The following is an 18,826-nucleotide window of genomic DNA, read 5'->3' as shown; positions in this document are numbered from 1 at the left end:
AGAGGAAAGACGGCGAGCGGAGGAACGGGAGGATAGGCGCCGAGCGGAGGAGCAAGCGTTTCAGCTAAAGAAAATGGAGCTGGGAGAGTCGGCAAGGCAGGTTCGAGAGCGGAGCGAGGAGAGTACGCGCAGTGAGGCGAGCACCGAAACAGTAAAGATGAAGAATTTCATGCAACCTTACAGAGTTGGTGAGGACATAGGACTGTTCCTCGTTAACTTTAAAAGTTCATGCGAAAAGGTAAACTGTGCCCGCGGCACATGGCCCCAGCGCCTGCTGACACTTTTACCGTGCGAGGCGGCGGATGTAGTGGCGCGACTGACGGCAGAGCAGGCGGGGCACTACGAGGCCGTAAAGAAGGCGCTGCTTGACAGGTTTCGCCTTTCTGCCGAGGCGTTTCGGCAAAGATTTCGTGGTGCATCGGTTAGGACGGGCGAGTCATTTACAGAGTATGGGTACAAGCTGAAGGCGGATCTGACCGAGTGGCTGAAAGGAGCTGAGGCATACGGAAACCATGACAAAGTCGTTGAGGCAGTGGGGCTAGAGCAATTTTACAAAGGGTTGTCTGACGGGATGAGATTTTGGATTCAGGATAGAAATCCTGCGACGGTCGACGATGCGGCCAAACTAGCAGAAGAATACGCGTCCCGTAGGAAGCTCCAGGTCAACGATCACGAACGTTTCACAAAGCCGCCAAGCACAGCCCCACGGTATGCTCCTAAGCGGGATTGGAGTCAGAATCTGGAGTCTAAAAGCATCCCCAACCAACAGACTGCTGAGCGGGCTTGGAAAGCAGGCGATAGCAGGTGGACCCAAAAGGGGGAAGCAGAGTTTGCGCGCAACGAACAAAGGAAAAGATTCGAAGCTCAACAGCCTTTAGTTTGTTACAATTGCAGAGAGCCCGGCCACATAGCTGCGGTTTGCAGGAAACGCAGGGTGGTCTTTTCGTACGTCAGCGACTGCGAAGAGAACGAGAAACTTTTGGCCCCTTATTTGCACGCGCTGACGGTGAACGGAAAACCCTGCCAGGTTTTCAGGGATTCCGCGGCTACATTAGATGTCATTCACCCAGACCTCGTAAGAACAGAGGACTACACGGGGGAATGTGCCTGGATAAGGCAAGTCGTGGAGGCACAAAGCGTTTGCTTGCTGGTGGCGAAAGTAGCGATAGAGGGACCCTTCGGGAAGCTGGAGACCGAAGCGGCGGTGTCGAAGAACCTCCCTCTGCAGTACCCGTATTTATTTTCTAACAAATCGGACCAACTTCTGAGGGAGAGAGGCCTCAGCTTCTGCGAGGGGACCGTGATGGCACTGACGCGAGCAAAGGCACGTGAAATGGCCGCGAGGCTTGAGTACGAGGCACCAGGAGAGAAGAACATTCCAGCGCGGGAGGAAAAGCGTAAACATCCCGACGACAGCGAAGGAAGAGAGGTTCGGAGCCGAAAGAAACCCGAGAGTGACCAGACGGCAGTTAAGACCGCCGAACTGTGGGCAGGCGATCGCGGCGAAGAGAGGGAGGCCGTCAATGAGGCTATGTGCGGAGAAAACGCAGAGGAAAGCGAACTCGAAGGAGAGGAGGGACGGGCACACGTGTTGCCACCGAGCTCCGCCGCATTTCAACGCCTGCGTGGCGTCAGCTCGGTTACGTTGCGTGAGGAGCAGAAGGCGGACGAGAGCATTCGGCGTCTGGATTCATTCCCGGAAAAGGGGGTGGCCCGAAAGAATGTCAAGTTTTTCGAGAAGGATGGCGTGCTTTGTCGCCGCTACCAAGATAGGCGGGGCAGATCATTTCAGCAGTTAGTGGTTCCAATGAAATATAGAACAGATATTCTGCACACGGCCCATGATAATTCGTGGTCGGGGCATCTAGGAGTGAAAAAGACGAAAGCAAGACTCCTCCAGGAGTTTTACTGGCCTGGCTGCTTCCGCGACGTGGAGCATTTCGTAAGGTCATGCGATGCATGCCAGCGCGTCGGAAAATCGTCTGACAAGTGGAAGGCACCGCTGAAACTGGTTCCGCTGATCACCGAACCGTTTCGGCGTGTAGTCATTGACACAGTAGGACCGCTTCCCACCACAACTTCAGGGCACAAGTATGTGTTGACAATGCTCTGTCCGGTGACAAAATTTCCTGAGGCTGTTCCCCTTAAGGAGCTTAGTTCTACGGAGGTGGTGGACGGTCTTCTGAGTATTTTTTCGCGCGTAGGTTTCCCCGCAGAGCTGCAAAGTGATCAGGGTAGCGTTTTTACGAGCGCTCTCACTACAACTTTCTTGGAGAAGTGAGGCATAAAGGTCGTACACAGCTCGGTTTGCCATCCACAGTCAAACAGCGTAGAACGCTGGCATTCAGTGCTCAAACGTGTGCTAAGGGCTTTATGCCATGAACACTCTACCGACTGGGACCGTTGCCTCCCAGCGGCGACGTTTGCGTTGCGCACTGTGCCGCATGAGTCTACCGGGTTTAGCCCGGCGGAGCTGGTGTACGGCCGCGAACTGCGGTCGCCACTCCGTATGCTTTGGGAAAACTGGACGAGGGAGCAACAGGAGACAACTGTTGTTGAGTATGTCCTAGAATTGCTCAAAAGAATGAGCATAGCGCGCGAGGTGGCAGAGGCTTGCATGAGTGCCGCACAGACAAAATCCAAGCTTTATTACGACCGCACAGCCCGGAAGCGTTCGTTTAAAGAAAACGACAAGGTCATGCTGCTGCGGCCTTGCAAGACAAACAAGCTTGAAGTTCAGTGGGAGGGTCCAGCCGAGGTTCTGAAGAAATTGTCAGATACCAACTACGTGGTAAGATTGGGAGCACGAAGAAAGAACGTAAAAATTTATCACGTAAATCTGATGAAGCCATACGTGAACAGGGAAGCAGTGATTTGCCTCTCACTGAATGGGTACGAAGATATGCCGGTCGATATCCCTATCTTTGGGGAAGTGAAAAACGAGGCCCTCACTAGCCAAGCTGCTCGGGAAATGATAAAAGACGAGAGCTTGGCACGTGACCAAGTCGCGGATTTTTAGAACCTTATAGAAGAGTTCAAGGATTTGTTTACTGACAGACCGGGAAAAACGCACATCACGACTCACGACATTGAGCTGACTTCCGATGAGCCCGTGCAAGTGAAACCCTACCGGGTTTCTCCGAGGCAAGTTGACCTGATGAGAACTGAAGTAGAGAGGATGCTAAAGTTCGGGGTAATCGAAGCTGGCGACAGCGACTATGCTTCGCCGATGGTAATGGTAGAGGCCCCAGGGAAAGAGCCGCGGCCATGCATAGACTACCGACGACTCAACGCGAAGACAAGGGATCAGCTCTACCCTATCCCGAACATTGAGGAAAGGATAGAAACTGTCAGCAGGGCTCGCTACATATCTACCCTTGACCTCATTCGCGGATACTGGCAGGTGCCTCTGACGGCTCGCGCAAGCCGTTATGCGGCGTTCGTGACCCCTTTCGGGTCCTACCGTCCCCTTGTGCTCAGTTTCGGGCTAAAGAATGCCCCATTTTGCTTTTCGCGGCTTATGGACAGGGTGTTGCGGGGCATGAGTGATTTCGCCTTGCCCTACCTCGATGACATAGCAGTCTTCTCAGACTCGTGGGGAGAGCACCTAGAGCATCTCAGAAAGGTGTTTCAGCGGCTAAGGGAAGCTGGGTTGACGGTGAAAGCCCAAAAATGCGAGCTAGGAGGAGCCGAAGTGTCCTATCTTGGGCACGTTGTGGGACGCGGAAAACGCAGGCCCTCGGAAATTAAGGTCGAGGCAGTCGCGTCTTACCCCAGACTGAAAACTAAGACAGACGTCCGGGCCTTCCTCGGGCTTACCGGCTACTACCGTCGGTACATAAAGAACTACTCGGAAATGGCCAGCCCACTAACAGATGCACTACGAAAGGACAAGCCCACACAAATTGCGTGGGACGAAAAACAGCGCAAAGCGTTCCAAAGTTTGAAGGCGTCGCTTATGAGCCGCCCCGTTCTCGAAGCGCCAGACTACGATAGGCCTTTCATCGTGCAATGCGATGCCAGTGACCGCGGCATGGGGGTAGTCCTGTGCCAGCGGGACGAAGAGGGAAACGAGCATCCTATAGTGTACATGAGCAGAAAGCTTACCGTTCGTGAAGAAGCCTACAGCGCTTCAGAAAAGGAGTGCGCGTGCCTAGTATGGGCCGCACACAAGTTAGCTTACTACCTAGCTGGTTCGCATTTCTCTTTTGAGACAGATCACTGTCCTTTGACATGGCTCCAAAACATGTCTTCCAAAAACGGCCGTCTCCTGAGATGGAGTCTCGCTCTTCAGCAGTATAACTTCGATGTTCGGTACAAAAAGGGCAAAACGCGCGGCAATGCTGATGGCTTGAGCAGGCCTTCAATGTGATGTGAGGCAGGTATGCAGCCTTTCCTGACGCCAACCACGTCAGAGAGAGAGAAAGAATGAAAACTTGTATCCACAAAATTTCGGGCTTCCGTTGTGTTCTGGGAAGGGTTTTAGTGTTGCTTTCTTCATCATTATAAAAATAAGCTTTTCATAGTGGACAGTTGGCTCCGTTACTTGACCCGATGGCTCTGGAGTGAGCCAGGTGCTTATCGTGCAGTGTGCCTTTGTATGCGTTTGTGTTATCCTGTAAAGTGGTGAAGGAGTGTACGCCCGAGCTGCCCAAACCAGCGGAAGGCTGAAGAAGATCGTCTGCAGTGGTTGACGCCATTCGACTACAGCCGACGCTTCGAGTGACCAGGTCCGGCTGCTCACCCTCAGGTCGGGTTTCCTGGTGGGGGAGGAAGCTGTAGCGACCGAGACCGACAACAAAACTTCGGAGCCTTCATGTGCTGTTTCGCAAGTGTATTTCGCGCGGCTCGTGGAATCGTCCCCAAAGCGCCCAGCAACCATTTCCACCGGGTCGGAGAGCTCCCGGGAAGCCAAGCAAGCGTCTTTCCTCGAAGCACGGGTCGAACGCTGAGAAAACACCGAGAATACTGCAAAGCAGTAAAACAACGAAAAGGAATGCGCCCTTCTGGAGAGCCTGGCAGCCAAGGTCGGCACCCCTCTCCTGCGTCCTTCGCCGTGACCGGAACGTGGGCCCACTTTTGCAGACCCCGGAGAACCCCGGACCGACAGCCTGGAGACACGGAGCCTGCGCTGTGATTGGTTCGTGTGTCCCCAGTGAAAAGCCCCGGAGGGCCCAATGACAGGGGCCCTGGTAACACGGTGTCCGTGCTGTGATTGGTTCGTGCGGTTAGAGCCAGAGACCCCGTACAAGGACCTGAAACTCTATTTAAGACCGTGCAGGCCCTTTGTTTGACACTCGACCCTGTATCTTGACCATGTAACCCAACTGTATATAAACCTTCTTGCTTCTCCTTGTCGCCCTGGCCCCTCAATCCTGGTCCGATGCGGTGAGCCCCGAGACCCCGGACCCCGGCTACGACAATAGCCAGTTATGTATGTACATGGCTAGCGGCTGGGCAAGTACGGTGGGCGCGAGGTTTTAGTCAGGCTGCACTTAACTGTCATACATTGCGTAGCGCTAAAGGTGGTGGATTACGACCTTTATTGAATTTTAGAGCTTCCCCTCTTCTTTAATTAAACCCTTGACACTGTTGGTTGCGTTTTCAAGCGAAGCTTGTATTGGCTGACCTGTTTCGCCGTCGGCGTTGCTGTTGGCGGCGTACGCCAACACTGTATCCTCACTCTCCTCTCCTCCCTCCTCAGAGTCCCACCCGCAACTGGCGTGCGGGTGGGACTGTAGCTGAACTGTAGTTGATGTTAGACTAGTGGGGAAGGGTCAGATAGAAGAAACACTGGGGCCCTCTATCACAGTGGGAAATTTAGGAGGTTTGAAAATTAGACAGAATTTCGCTGTGCTGTATAACAACGTTCGTACGTAGCCAGGTTGGGACAGACTTCGCCTGGATACAGCAGTAATCATTAGTCTAATTCGTAAAGGAATTCTAGTTCCGTAAATCAGTTGCTGTGGGGCGACTGGTGGAGGCACTACTTCATCCAGGGAAAAGTGAAAGAAAAACAATGTCGGTGCCGAGCAGTACGGCTGCTGACAGGCAAGTGCGTGCACCTCGGGGCTGCCAGCTCTGTTCCGAACGACGGCGTCCTTTGCGAAGCTTTGTCGTCAATAGGAGCGTATTGGCGGGCGGCCCGCAATGAGAGAGGAACGTTGTAGGCTTTCTATCCATACGCACGCATGTTGGACGGGGTGCATTGATGCACCGTATGGCACTCAAAGTGAACGCTTTCGAAATAGACAAAGTCTGGAATTGCGCCCATGAACAAAATGCCGAAAATGTTTGCAATGGAAAATTTAGGACTTAAAGTATGCTTGCAGAATCACTAAAGAAGCGTGGACGAGCTCGATCAAATTCATTTTGCCAGAAACACAGAGCTATCGGCGAACATATAGTCGCATATAGTGCTGACTGTCGTGGGATTTTTCATGGATGTACGAGCTTTACCATTACGCCTTTGCATACATAAAGAAAGTTGAATCGCGCTATGCTGATGCAAATCCGAAAGCCATCACGGCTTGTCAAAGCAATTGGACATTCTCACGAGAAAAAAACAAACAGAACAAGTGAAGGGGCCGCTGTTGTTTTTACAAATCCTCTTGACAGCTTTGTACGAAAATTACGATAGGTTTTGGGCGTGTGAAAGGGCGAGTTCTCTGTAGCAAATGACAGCAGATGGAGGCAGCGTTCTAAAAAAAAAAAAAAGAGAATATCAAAGTCCACGCTGCTTCTGACGCAGCGCCCCGATTACCACAATCCAGATGACTGTAACTATGCCTATAAATAATTTACGTGCTGCTACTGTATGGCTATTGTAAAAGCTGCAAAACACAGTAGCGTTGTTATGCGCGTGTGGGAAACTCTTTCCCCCTTTCGTCACGGACGCTCAGTTGTTGATAGACAGAGCGCCGTCGAGCATCCGCAGGAGTCCGCGCGTGCTGTGGGAGCGGCTTCGTGTTTCATTTTTTCCCTTTGCCTGCGTACGACATGAAGCGCGGCACATTGCGGCATATACAATGGGGCATGTGGAAACGTGGGAAAAGTGACACCCTCACATTGCACGATCCCTCCGACCGTTACACCGAACTTATCCGGCAGCCTGGTCACGACGCGACTGCAGAAATTTTAGGTACAATGCACGTGAAAGATTCACTTTCATTCATACTAACTTAAGCCACTCCTTAGATGAAATTATGAAGTTCATGCCTCGGCAAGAGTTGTTTTAGCTTTTGCGTTAAATTATTCAGTATAGAGTATTATCTATGTATTCTGTAAACTAATTACTGTTCACAGGAACTTGCCTTAATCACTGATAAATAACGACTTGGTTTATCCAGTGTTATTGTTTTCCGTGCACCTTACAGCCCGGGTGTAGTTTCGGATCGTTAAACCCGGATTTTCATATGCATAGCTGAGTTTGCACCGAGCTTTTACGGTAGGTGAAATGCCGGGGTGACGCCAGGATTTGACAAAAAATAATAAGCATTCATGAGACGGGATGGGACGGCAGGCAGATTGTCGTCATAGTGGCTAGAGGTAACCTGATCACCACACTCTGGTCGTCTTCTTGTTCACGGTATCTTCTGGGCGGCGGAAAACCGCAGTCACAGTTTCGGCAACAGTTGCCTATGGAAGTCTATCGCCATCCTTTAGTCATCTGGCTACCGATTCGCGACTGAAGTTGATCCCGCACCTCATCCGCTCTCCATTTTTGGACGCTCAGTGGAAGACCTTTACTTCTTGCAGGCACAAACTGCTGGTAATAGGATTTTACACTAGTTGCATTCATGAAATGGCCCCTGAAAGTTATGCGAATCATTTAAACTTTTCTCGGGGAGGAATGGTGAAGCTGTAAGCGGAACTCTGCGCAAGTTGGCTGATCATGTTGCTCCGCTATTCGGAATATGACGCCGGCACCGCACACCGCCTCATTCAGTGTCGTCGTCTCACTCACTGCAGGGCGGACGGAAACGAGACCCATGTGTGCGCTGTGTAGAGTCTTACCTAGCAGATGGCCAAAGGAGGTGCAAGCCGAGCCATAGGTTGGGCCGGACACCTTGTAGACAGACACGTTATCGTCAAGGAGTTCCCCGTCTCATCGCCCCAATAATTATCCCGTTGTTCTCTGGGTGTATTAAGTGAACATTGTCACTACAGCTCGTTTCACTAATGTGAATACAGATGCTTATGACGTGTGTATTCCAGGTTGTGTCTTGAACCTAGCACAGCGTAGTGCATCTTGCGAGATACTGTGAGCAAAGACCGGTGACAGCGTCGCGTATTCCGGGAAAATTGACACAGGGAAAGCGCAAGCAAGCCGTTAGTAGCAATCGCGGCTTCGACTCGTAATGCGCTCTTGAAATATAAGACTCCGGCTTGACATAAAACTGCCGCAGTGAACCAGTATGTACTACTCGCCAGAGCGCAAACTTCACACCGCTGTTTCAAAGCGTGAAAAGCTGAGCACCCAAAGGGGCAATTCCGGAGACGTTGCAACTCGCGTTGCCTGCGTAGTGTTCTGCATGGATGGGTCTTGCGAGTTCGAGTTCTAATTTTAGGCGTTGGATGGGATTGCTTGCTTATTACTATATCACGAGGTTCTTGAAACCATATCCGATTGGGTGAGCTACTGGAAATGATCGCGGTTTTCTCCGATTTCGCACCATAATGTTACGGGACATTTATAACACTCAGGTAGCCAGCTTTCTCGCCCTCTACTCCTTGCACCTTTAGGGTTGCACCAGGTAGTCTACGGTAGTACCGCTGCACTGCAAGGAAGTGACACCAGCGCAAGGCAGCGTCGAAGAAGCCTCCAGGCCGACCACCCCTTCCCATGCAGCTGATGGGAGCGGCCAAAGGCAGCAGAAAAATAAAATCATTCGTGAAACAGGTCATGCGACAACACGGACACAAAACAAGTTTAACTGACCTGTAAAAAGCCGATGCCGATAAATCTCGCGTTCCTATTTAAAACTATTGCCGCGAAGCGGTCATTTTGTTGTTATTTTCTCCTTGTCTTAAAGTGCTGCGTCCGCAGCCAAGACCCACCTTTCCGAGAACTGTATGTAGATTTTGTTTTTGAGCCACTCTGCCGGAAGAGGAGGTTATTGCGCAGACCGTCTCTGGCAGAAGTACAGTGACCAAGAAGGGTAGCAAAGGAGTCTGTTCTGCCCCGTTCTTGGGTTTCAGAGTGGTCGAACAGTCCGCGCGGCCCGCCGTGCTTGCCCTCGCGTGCAGGACCCCGAGCGGCCCGTTTAGTTTCAACGATCATTTCTGTCGTTCTCACTTTCTTTTATACACTTTTTGCGCAAACTGCTTTGTCTACGACAGTAATTCTTTCGTCGAGATGTGTGCCTTTTGGTTCGAACTTAGTGCGTGTCCGTGATTGGTTCCTTTTCTATTGAAAACGTAGATGATCTGAGCTGAGACGCGTTTCCCCGATTGGCTAAAAACGTGGTCTCTGGAAAGCGCTGTTCGGTCCCGTGATTACCGTTGAGGCGGATAAGAGTCGACATCGCCGGCTCCACGGAGGCTCACACAAGAGACACTTGGCGCTCGTCGTCGGGGCCATGCGCAGGGAGACGTTTGCCAGTTAGTCGTATGTTGCGCAAAGTAAACTAGAATATTTTTTCTACTTTTATAAATAAGTGTTACATTTGAATGTTTGGGCTTACATAGTAGGGCCAGTCATAAAAACCAGATAATCTTCGAATATCTAAAACACATCGAGTGCTTCACCACCGGAATCAACATGCAATAGTTGCGATGTCATACAAAACACGTCGCTACATTACTGATCCCGAAGGAACTGAAAAACAAAAAGGCGTACAGGACAGAATAGGTGACTTTAATTGAAAAGCTTTGTTTAAACTCGGGTCGCAGAGAGCTAAATCTGCATATCAACTCAATAACGCCTGCCGGCAGTTATCTGTCGAAAGCTTACGCGGCTTTAAGGTCTGCTCTCATCGCAATAATTGGCCACTTGGTAACGTCCCGAACAAAAACAAAAATGAAACAAACGAACAATTTATGGCCAGGGCACCCCGACATTTTTATTTTTAATCTTTAATTCATTCTTGGTTTAGGCGTCTTGTTTTTCTAGATTTTTATTGTCGTTGGCACCTTTTTTCTTGGCACATTCTTTCTCACCATTTATTGGAGTTACCCCGCACCGCACCGCGAAGTGATATCCCATTTACGTCACTGAGCACGCAGCCAAAAAGGAACTGATACGCTGGCCTTACGTAAACAGTAATAAACGAAATGAACCTGACGAGCAGCTACCTATCCAAAGGAAGCCATCCAAAAAGAGACAACGCCAGTTACAGTCTTTCTTGTCGCCGTCACGTTTTTCTCCCTCTTCCTCGTACTCTGGTTGCCGCTTGTACTCTATTTGCTCGGAAATGTTGCAGCGTCGGCAAGCGGCGTACACTTCGTTCGGCAGCTTCCGTTCCCGCGCGGAGGTGAGGAAACACAATACGGCAGCACATTTGCGCTTCACGCCAGCCGGGTCCTGTTGCTCCCCTCACCCCTTCCCTCTTTTGTCTTTTGGAGCTATATTTGCCGACGAATAAACACGACACCCCTCGCTGCGGACGATATTCGTTTCATCCGCTCCCTATTATTTGCGAGTTACGCCCTTCCTTTGCATGCTTTATTGTTAGTGCACTCCGCAAATTCCTTTGGTGCCAGTGTTTGCGGTACTTCCTTCGTACCTTTTTTTCTTTCTCCTTCTCCCATTCCTGGTGTTTTATACAACCGCTTTTTTTACTCCGCAACAAAGCTAGTAACCCGTGGCTCCGAGCGAAGAGTGCCTTTTCGTCACTCCAAGTTTATGCATTTGTGTAAGGACCGTCTGGTAAGTGCACGACTTCGCTTTGCGGCAAGTTCGTTGTTTGCTCCTGAAAAGATGGCCTTGCGACTGTCACTGTTTCACGGCGCTGTCCCCTAGCTGCTAGGGTTCGAACACGTTATCTTTTCTGTTCTTACGTTTGTTAGAGAAGCCGCACTACTCAGTTATTTTACCTTTTTGCTTGCATGTGTAAGCAGTGTGAGTACTCCGTAACGAGGTTGACACCCGGCACTTCCATCGAGCACTTCCAATGTGAGGAGCGCTGGGCTTTATTCTACGTCGTCATCTGCTAGGCTTGCAAACAACGAACGAGTGCCGCATACAGTTTTCAAGACACCCAACTCGCCGATCGAAATCGCTTCACTTCGACAAGCATTGGCTAACTTTCTGGCGCTACCATTCCCCCGAAACTCTTTACCGCGAATTTGTATGTTGGTGCCCTCCGGCGGTAGACGATGTCCGTCCTCATACGCGTCGCGTCGACACGAAAAAAATTTCGCCTCCAGTTTCTCGCGAATACTGTGTAGCTCTCAGTCTAACTTAAGCGTGTTAAAAAATATCCACACTGAATTCGGCGCTAAGACGACTCTTATCATTACGCCGAGATTCATTTACTTGTCATTATTAGTTCACAGCGAAGTTGTAAACGTTACCTAAGTTCTGACTGCTGTCAATACATGGCGATTTACGGAGGAAGTACGGTTCAGAGAATGGCTGTGACTCTTGATTTACCGAAACTGTCTAAAAAAAAATATATATATATATGACACTAGCCGCTAAGACGATTCCATCATAACCCCGAGTAGCATGTACTTTTCGTTCTCGCGTAGTTATTCACCCAATTACCCACCGGAAATTCCCCAAAACTCGCTTACGGGTATTAACCAGGGAAGATGGCAACGGCCGCCAGAGTCGAGCCAAATTCCGGATTCGCTCGTATGCGTATGTTTAGTACCATTTGTCTTCGCACTGAGTTGGCTACCGTTTGCTGCGTCTTTGATATCGATGAATGATACTTTCTTTTATTAAACTGTTTGCCTCTTCTGTTCACAGCCGTGCAAAACGAGCGTGACCGCATCAGCAACCGGAGGCCCAGTTATGAGGACTCTAATCATTCATCCGGACTCTCAGTCGCAAATTTACTCAATGCCGAAATGAACTCAAGAAACGTGAGTAGTTACGGTTTATACTATTCTTCTTGACCCTCAAGTTCTGAGAAACGCAGAAAGGGGCACAAAGTTGTAACCCAGTCTGTGTTGGGGACAATATCCCCGGGCTCATGCACGGCTGACAGGAGTGCTACCGACACGGATATATCGCAGTTGAATTCACTGCGTTTGAGCGGACGGCAGATACTGTCTTCAGGCGTGGAAAATCAAGACTAGTGGCACAACGCTTCGCCGGGCGCCCATGCCTGCGAAGTTTATGCCTGATATATATATATATATATATATATATATATATATATATATATATATATATATATATATATATATATATATATATATATATATATATATATATAGACAGAGAGAGAGAGAGAGAGAGAGAGAGAGACTTTAAATTAATAAGTACGGTTTTTGAAAGCATTAGGTAGGTTTGGCTGCTACGTCAGGTGGGCAGTTAAACTACGATTGTCGTAGTTAGGTTGTCATCAGTTCTTGAATGGGACGATGTGTAAAAATGATGTTTATTTACGGCAGCCTTTGTCAAACCTTTCCAGGCCACGCAAAATGCTTTTGGGCCACAAAGTGCAGCTGAAATATTTGTTTCCACAAAGGGGGCAAAACATTTTTTCTCGTTACTGATAAAAAAAATTGCGGTCGCACTTCAGAGCTGATCATCTGCCTGGAATTACTCGCGGCTAGAAACGTTGTGGCATGACCGGACATTGCTTAATCCTAGGTGGATATAATAGGGTGAGGCGAGGTTTTTATAAATTTTGTTAATGCAATCAGTAATAATGGAGTTCTATCATATAAAAAAAGAGCGCTTGCTTCTACTCCGCTCCCTGCTTTGGTCTTTCTGTGCTCCATGTCGTAGCGTGGGATATGACTTTAGCAATCGATGCATCGTCCATCAGCGGAGTCAACGCTTCAGGTTTATGAAGTGGGTTGCGCCCATGCAGAGTGAAAGCGGAGGCATGCCGCCAGTAGCAGGCAGTTCGTGTTTGCTCAAATTCGCCACTGTAGTTGAATACTTCTGCGTTCACGGGGAAGAAAATTAGAAACCGTTAGAAAGTCGGGTTCACCAAATGCTTCGGTACGCGCACTTCTCGGTGCGACACGCACCGCTGCGACCCACAAAGCAGCTGCTGACCCCAGTTGAGTACACAATTCCCACAAGGTGCGTGCGTTATCTTGCGACGAGATGTCAGATAAGATACCCTTAAGGAAAATAAAACATGTGCACATAGATGAAACCGAGAGTGCGTAAGCGTGCTTCGGGGGTACATAATTTTGCGAAAAGTATCGGCGTTGACGGAGAGTCTACTATGCAGGGACAACGGTTACGTGTTACGTGAAGCGAACCAACAAAAGTTACCAAAACCAGGGATTTCTTCATTGCAGCACGTAAACGCAGCGATCACAACATATCATTACGGCCAAAGATGGCCGACGCTTGAAGTATGCGCAGGCAAGGAGGGGCGCACTTTGCAAAGCGATATTCGTCTCAGATGTCCTTGAGCGCGCAACTTTACGATTGCGCGAGTACGCGTATAACATGTGCAAAACGTGCTTCTGCCCCCTTCTAAGCCGTTACACAACGGGCATATTCTGCGCCACTGATCGCGCCCAGAAAGACAAGAGCTCAGGGTACGATGCTTGATGCACAACGAGATCACAGTGAATATGAAGTTTATAGCAATAGAGAAATCATCGCGACAAGGACCGCGGCAAACGCTCGCTACAAAAACAAACAGTACCGCTCTTCTCGGTGTAATTTCTTTTCCCAGTGCTTTTTCGTAACAGCAGTGCCATTACTCCGTGAAATGGCACAAGTTTCAAGTTTGGTGGTATCGTGCCGCCATGAAGCCGTACATGTTCGTGGATGTGAACCTGACGATATAGTGGCTACAGCTTTCAACATTCAGAATGGCATACAACTAATGTGTGCTTCCTGAAAGAATTATGGCGCGAAAGCTTTAAGGGTTGCCTAAAACCTTAAAGAAAAATTCTGCCCAACCTTTGAAAGGGGGAGGCCGTAAAGGTGTTGCAGAGGACTCACAGTAGACGGAAGGTTCAAGTAAGTGGCAGAATGGCTACCGAGAGACGGTGCTAGAGTTGAGATGGCGAAAAACTCGATGGAGGGATAAGTCAAGAAAATTCACGGGTGAAAATGAATTCAGACAGCGTAACACAGAAGCGGTATAAGTCCATGGGAGAGGCCTTTGTCCTGCAGAAGACTGTGATCCTGCTGCTGTGTATGATGATGATGGTGGTGGCGATGAACCGCCACATACCACAACGACGAAGGATACCACCGAAATGTGAGTAATAATACTTCGCGTATGAAAAAAGGAGCACTCGCATCGTGCTAGCGCCAGCGTCAACTGTAACGCTAACAGGAGAAAATTAATCTAACCGCAACGAATGAAAGGTTTTGCTCCGGGAGGCGTAATAGCAATAATGGCGCGCTAATTCGTTCAGTGTGTAGCTGAAGTGCCGACAAGCAAACTGAATGCATGGTTAGATCGCTTCTACTGCTTGCGTAACGAGTAAAAAATGAAGGAACACAACAGAAAGAGAGTGAGATAAGGACCCTGCAGAAGGTTTTGACCTTCTGCGGGGTCCTTCTTAAGCGGGAGTTAAGGGTCCTTAAATTTAAGCGGGAGTTAAGCACTGAGCGTAGGACCCACTGGTTAGAATCTAATCCACCCCGTACCCGGTGAAGGGTGCAGCCGTGTTAGGCCATTATTGGCGGTGTTCCAACAAGGTTCTCCCGCAGCAGCGTTCGCCGTTACATGAGAGCTTTCACTTTTCCAGTTATCAGCTACGCGCGAAAGTGCCGCGAGTCGACCTAGTGGCAGTCGCAACAGTGCGCGTTTCCACTCCAGCTGCTGTTGTGATACAAGGCTTTCCCTCTTATCTCTCCGTCGCTTTGTTGTTAAGCTCGTGAATTGCGCTTCCGGTTGTGAAACTGTTCTCCCAATTGAGCTACGGCCCTGCAAGACGACCAGGTAAAACAAAATCATGCACCTTTCGATCTAAAGTCTGTTCATTTCTGTTCATTTCGTTATTGAACTTGGTCCATCCCCCGTAGTTAAGTTTATTTCTCTTCCAAAATGCACCTAGCAGTTTTCGCTGAGCCTGCTCGTCCTTTTTGGGCGTGTTTTTGAGAACTCACCACTCTAGACCACATGTATTGAAAGGACAGCTGGCCAAACTGCTTGCTTTAATAGCCCATGCAAAAATTACTTCGCGGAATCTTCGTAATCACGTAACCATACTAACTGTGCACACACATTCTCTCTCTCTCTCTGTTAGCTATTCGGTATCGCTTGTGTCTGCTAATTCCGGCCTGCACATGTGAATAGCTCTTGTTAACTGGCTAATCACCTCACCAGCGTGACGAATCTCGCCCTTGTGCTGATTGTCGGCTGAATCCGGTTCAAAACTCTCTCGTGAACGATTCAGACTTTCTCCGCTTCGTTACGATGGGGAGGTTCCTGGTTCCTTGAAATACGGGATACAGCATCGAAACCAGCAATACTTGCGCTCTCTCCTCCGGCGGCGCCTACCAGGTGGCAGGGCTAAAAACGCCAAGGTACGCTCGCTTTTTGTGCTTGTGACTAGAGCACTGCACAGGCCTTATTTTAATGCCCGGGCCCGGCCCAAGCCCGCTTTATGAAGCCCGCGCCCGGCGGGGGCCCGTAACGCCCGGCCCAGGCCCAGCCCGGGCCCGGGCGCCCGTAAGTGAGTTCAGCCCGGGCCCGGCCCGGGCCCGCCGGCGTCAGCCCGAGCCCGGCCCAGGCACGTCGTCCCGGTCATTTGTTTCTAAACCTACATAAAACCCGCCTGTGCGTGACCAACCTCGGGTTTGGATACTGAAGGAAATTTATTTTATTTGGTTGAGTGCCGCTGCAATTCGTGGCGAGAAATGTAAAAAAACGCCTGAAGTTTTTTTTTTATTATTCAGGATTGTTTTCACGGGTGCTATCCGTGAGGGGGCAGAGATATAGGCGGAATGCCTGACTTAAGCCTATATATGACAAACAGAAACCAGAAGCTGATCAAACGCAAATCCTGAATATTCTCACTTCGCCACGAAAAGTTATAATGAAGGTGCCACCCACCATTCTGGAGGTTCTCTCAGATTAAGGTGTCCTCCCTTTTCATGGAATGAATATAAAATAACACGCTGCGGCAAAATCCCCGCACTTTCGTACAATACGACAAGAACTGGACAAAGGCCAGCAAAGGGCAAAAAATCTACATGTTCTTGTGCAAAAACAGCAGGTTGTCCAGGTTCTCTGGCTTCAAGCAGGTCCTCCTCTCTTGCAATACATATACAGCTGCACTAAAATTCCTTTCGCTGCTGGCACTTGTGGAGCGGATGCTAAGAACCTTTTTAGCAAGAAATGAAAGTCCACGGTATTTCTTACGCTGGGCTCCCCACCATTCCAGCAGCCGTCTAATGTCCTCACATGAGTCGCTGTCCCGGAGGTAACTGTCGAGTTCACTATCGGTTGTCTGCGCTTCCGCAGCATCCTGCCACTCGTTAAATTCTTGAAGGAGTGAACGTTTCGCTGCGGGTTCATTATCCAGCTGTTCCGTGCTTGGTCCCCCTTGAGACAGACGTAGATACACGTCAGTCATAATTTTTGCGGCGCACCCTGTCGTGTACATTTTTCCTCTCCTACTCATCAAGCATGCGGAGATGGCGGAAAGGCGCCCACAAGAACGTTGAAATTTTATGAAGCTCTCCAGCGGTCAGCTTCAGTTCCAGGAACTCTAGCGTTCAAGACTTAAGCTTGCACACATCTGGCTAGTCTGTCATAGCCGTAGTGAGGTGCTTCTTAAGTTTCGCGTAATACATCATAACAAGAGGCAGTGTTACCACTTTGTCCTGCTCAAGCTTTTCGCTTGCCTCCTTGAAGGGCTCCACGAAATCAACGACCTCCATCAACAAGGCCTTATTGACGTCCTCCAGGAGTAGATTTCCCCTTGAATCCAAGAGGCTCTCTATCTCATTGTACTGCGTCAGCACGGACTTGATCATAGTGAGCTTCGAGTTCCACCACGTTCTCACCTCCTGGCAAACTCCATGTGGTAGCTGGCTTGCCAGACCGCTCTGTTTCAAGAAGGTCACGACAGCCTTCACCTTTTGCAGTTCCAAAAGTTCAGGCAGCTCCCGAGTGAGGTACCGTTCGTCGAACGTGTTGCGAAGAATGGTTTTCAACACTTGAGCACTGCAGTTCATTCTGGCATACGGACGGAGCGCGTTGATGATGTTGGCACCCTGGTCTGTCACGAATACCACATTGCTCAGCATGCCTTCGTCGATCCCCAACTTCGCACACCTTCGCACAACCTCCTTACGGATGTTTTCTCCGGTTTTTCGCTCCGGGGGAAAGTCACTAGTGAACAAAACAAGGCTGCTCAGTTCCCATTTTGCACTGACGTAGTGAACGGTTGCAGTGATATAGGCTTCTTTCTTGTAGCCGTCGGTCCACATGTCAAGGGTCATGGAGCAGCGACCGTCCTTCATCGCTGACTGGATCTCAGGCATCAGTGCTTCTCGAAGTTCGTTTGCAACTTCAGAAATTCTGCGAGACACCGTCGTAGGATGTGGAATCACGGTCTTCGCGGAGACGCTCCCATACTTGGCACCGATAGCAATAATTTCGTCAGCAACTTTTATGAATCCGTCGTCGCAAACAACGTCAAATGGGCGCATGTCCCTTGCACACCACTTGACGCAAGCAGTCGTCACGTTTCCTTTGACACAAGATGATACCTGGGTTTTCGTCTCAGCGAAGGACGATGTAATGGTTGTAGTGTTGCCTGCAGTCTTGCACTTGTGGTGGTTTAGGTGTGACGTTCCTGTCTTCCCGCCATCATAGGCGAAGAAAGCTTTGCAGCTTTTGCACTGTACATGCCCCACTGCCCCACTGATGAGAGGGTATGGGCGTCAACGACTTCCAGGAAATGGTTCCAAACCTGGCTTTTTTTCCCTTGCTTTGCGACAAGCTTGAGCTTCCCCGCAGCGAGCTTCACCCTTAACTCAACGGCATTCATAATGCCACGCGTGCGGTAGAGAAATCAGGATCTATACAACGCCGGTAACCATGTTAAATCCGGAGAATAAGCGCGTTCTGGTGAACTATATACGGCAGAACCGACCAACCCTACTTTTTTTCTTCAGTAGATGGCGAGTTCGTGCTGTCTGACGCACGGCACTAAGATCACGTGCCGCCGAGAAAGTCTGAAATCCGAACCATCCGAGCTGCGCACTCATGCGCGCGTAAACAGTCGTGGCCCCTCCGGACCCCAGGACATTTCATGGTCTCTCGGCAAGACGTACGTTCGTTCTTACAGGCGGTTCGGGGGTCGTTTTACTCCGCTGGCAGGCCTCGAACAAAGCAATTACGAAATTACGATGTGCGTGAAAAAAAAAAAATTCTTGATTCTCTTTCCAGCTTGGTGGTGGCTCATATTGAATGGAAGAAGCTGGGGTTGGAGAATAAAAAAAACGTTTAATCAACAGACAAACTAGGTTTACATATACAGGAAGAAAGGAGCACTCGAAGAAATAGTCTGACGCGCTGCTCGGGCGGGGGAAGGGGGGGGGGGGGGGGCTGGGGCAACTCCCGCGCGAACAGCACGTACCACGCGAGTACATGAGAGTACGGCGTCACCTTCTGTTCTCGGGAATAAGACACCGCAGTCTGGGGCGCGTAGGGCTCCTGAGGGGCTCGGTACTGCTCGGTCCAACCGTGGCCTTAAATTACGGTTTTTC

At 49.8% G+C, this 18,826-nt stretch overlaps 1 protein-coding gene across 4 annotated transcripts in view; it reads left to right on the top strand.

The window, feature by feature from the left end:
- Hnf4 (Hepatocyte nuclear factor 4) overlaps positions 1-18,826 on the top strand; it is a 121,819-nt gene that overhangs the window by 79,202 nt on the left and 23,791 nt on the right. For all 4 annotated transcript variants that reach the window (XM_077686286.1, XM_077686285.1, XM_077686283.1 and 1 more), the window contains one exon: positions 11,918-12,033. In XM_077686286.1, the coding sequence (XP_077542412.1) occupies positions 11,918-12,033 (116 nt within the window). The remainder of the gene's footprint in view (positions 1-11,917; positions 12,034-18,826) is intronic.

This window comes from Haemaphysalis longicornis, unplaced genomic scaffold (assembly GCF_048455015.1).
Source record: "Haemaphysalis longicornis isolate Haplotype H1 unplaced genomic scaffold, Haemaphysalis longicornis Haplotype H1 scaffold_1, whole genome shotgun sequence".
Classification (NCBI taxonomy): domain Eukaryota; kingdom Metazoa; phylum Arthropoda; class Arachnida; order Ixodida; family Ixodidae; genus Haemaphysalis; species Haemaphysalis longicornis.
Note: the sequence above shows the minus strand (reverse complement) of the source record. Positions and strands in the feature narration are given on the sequence as shown.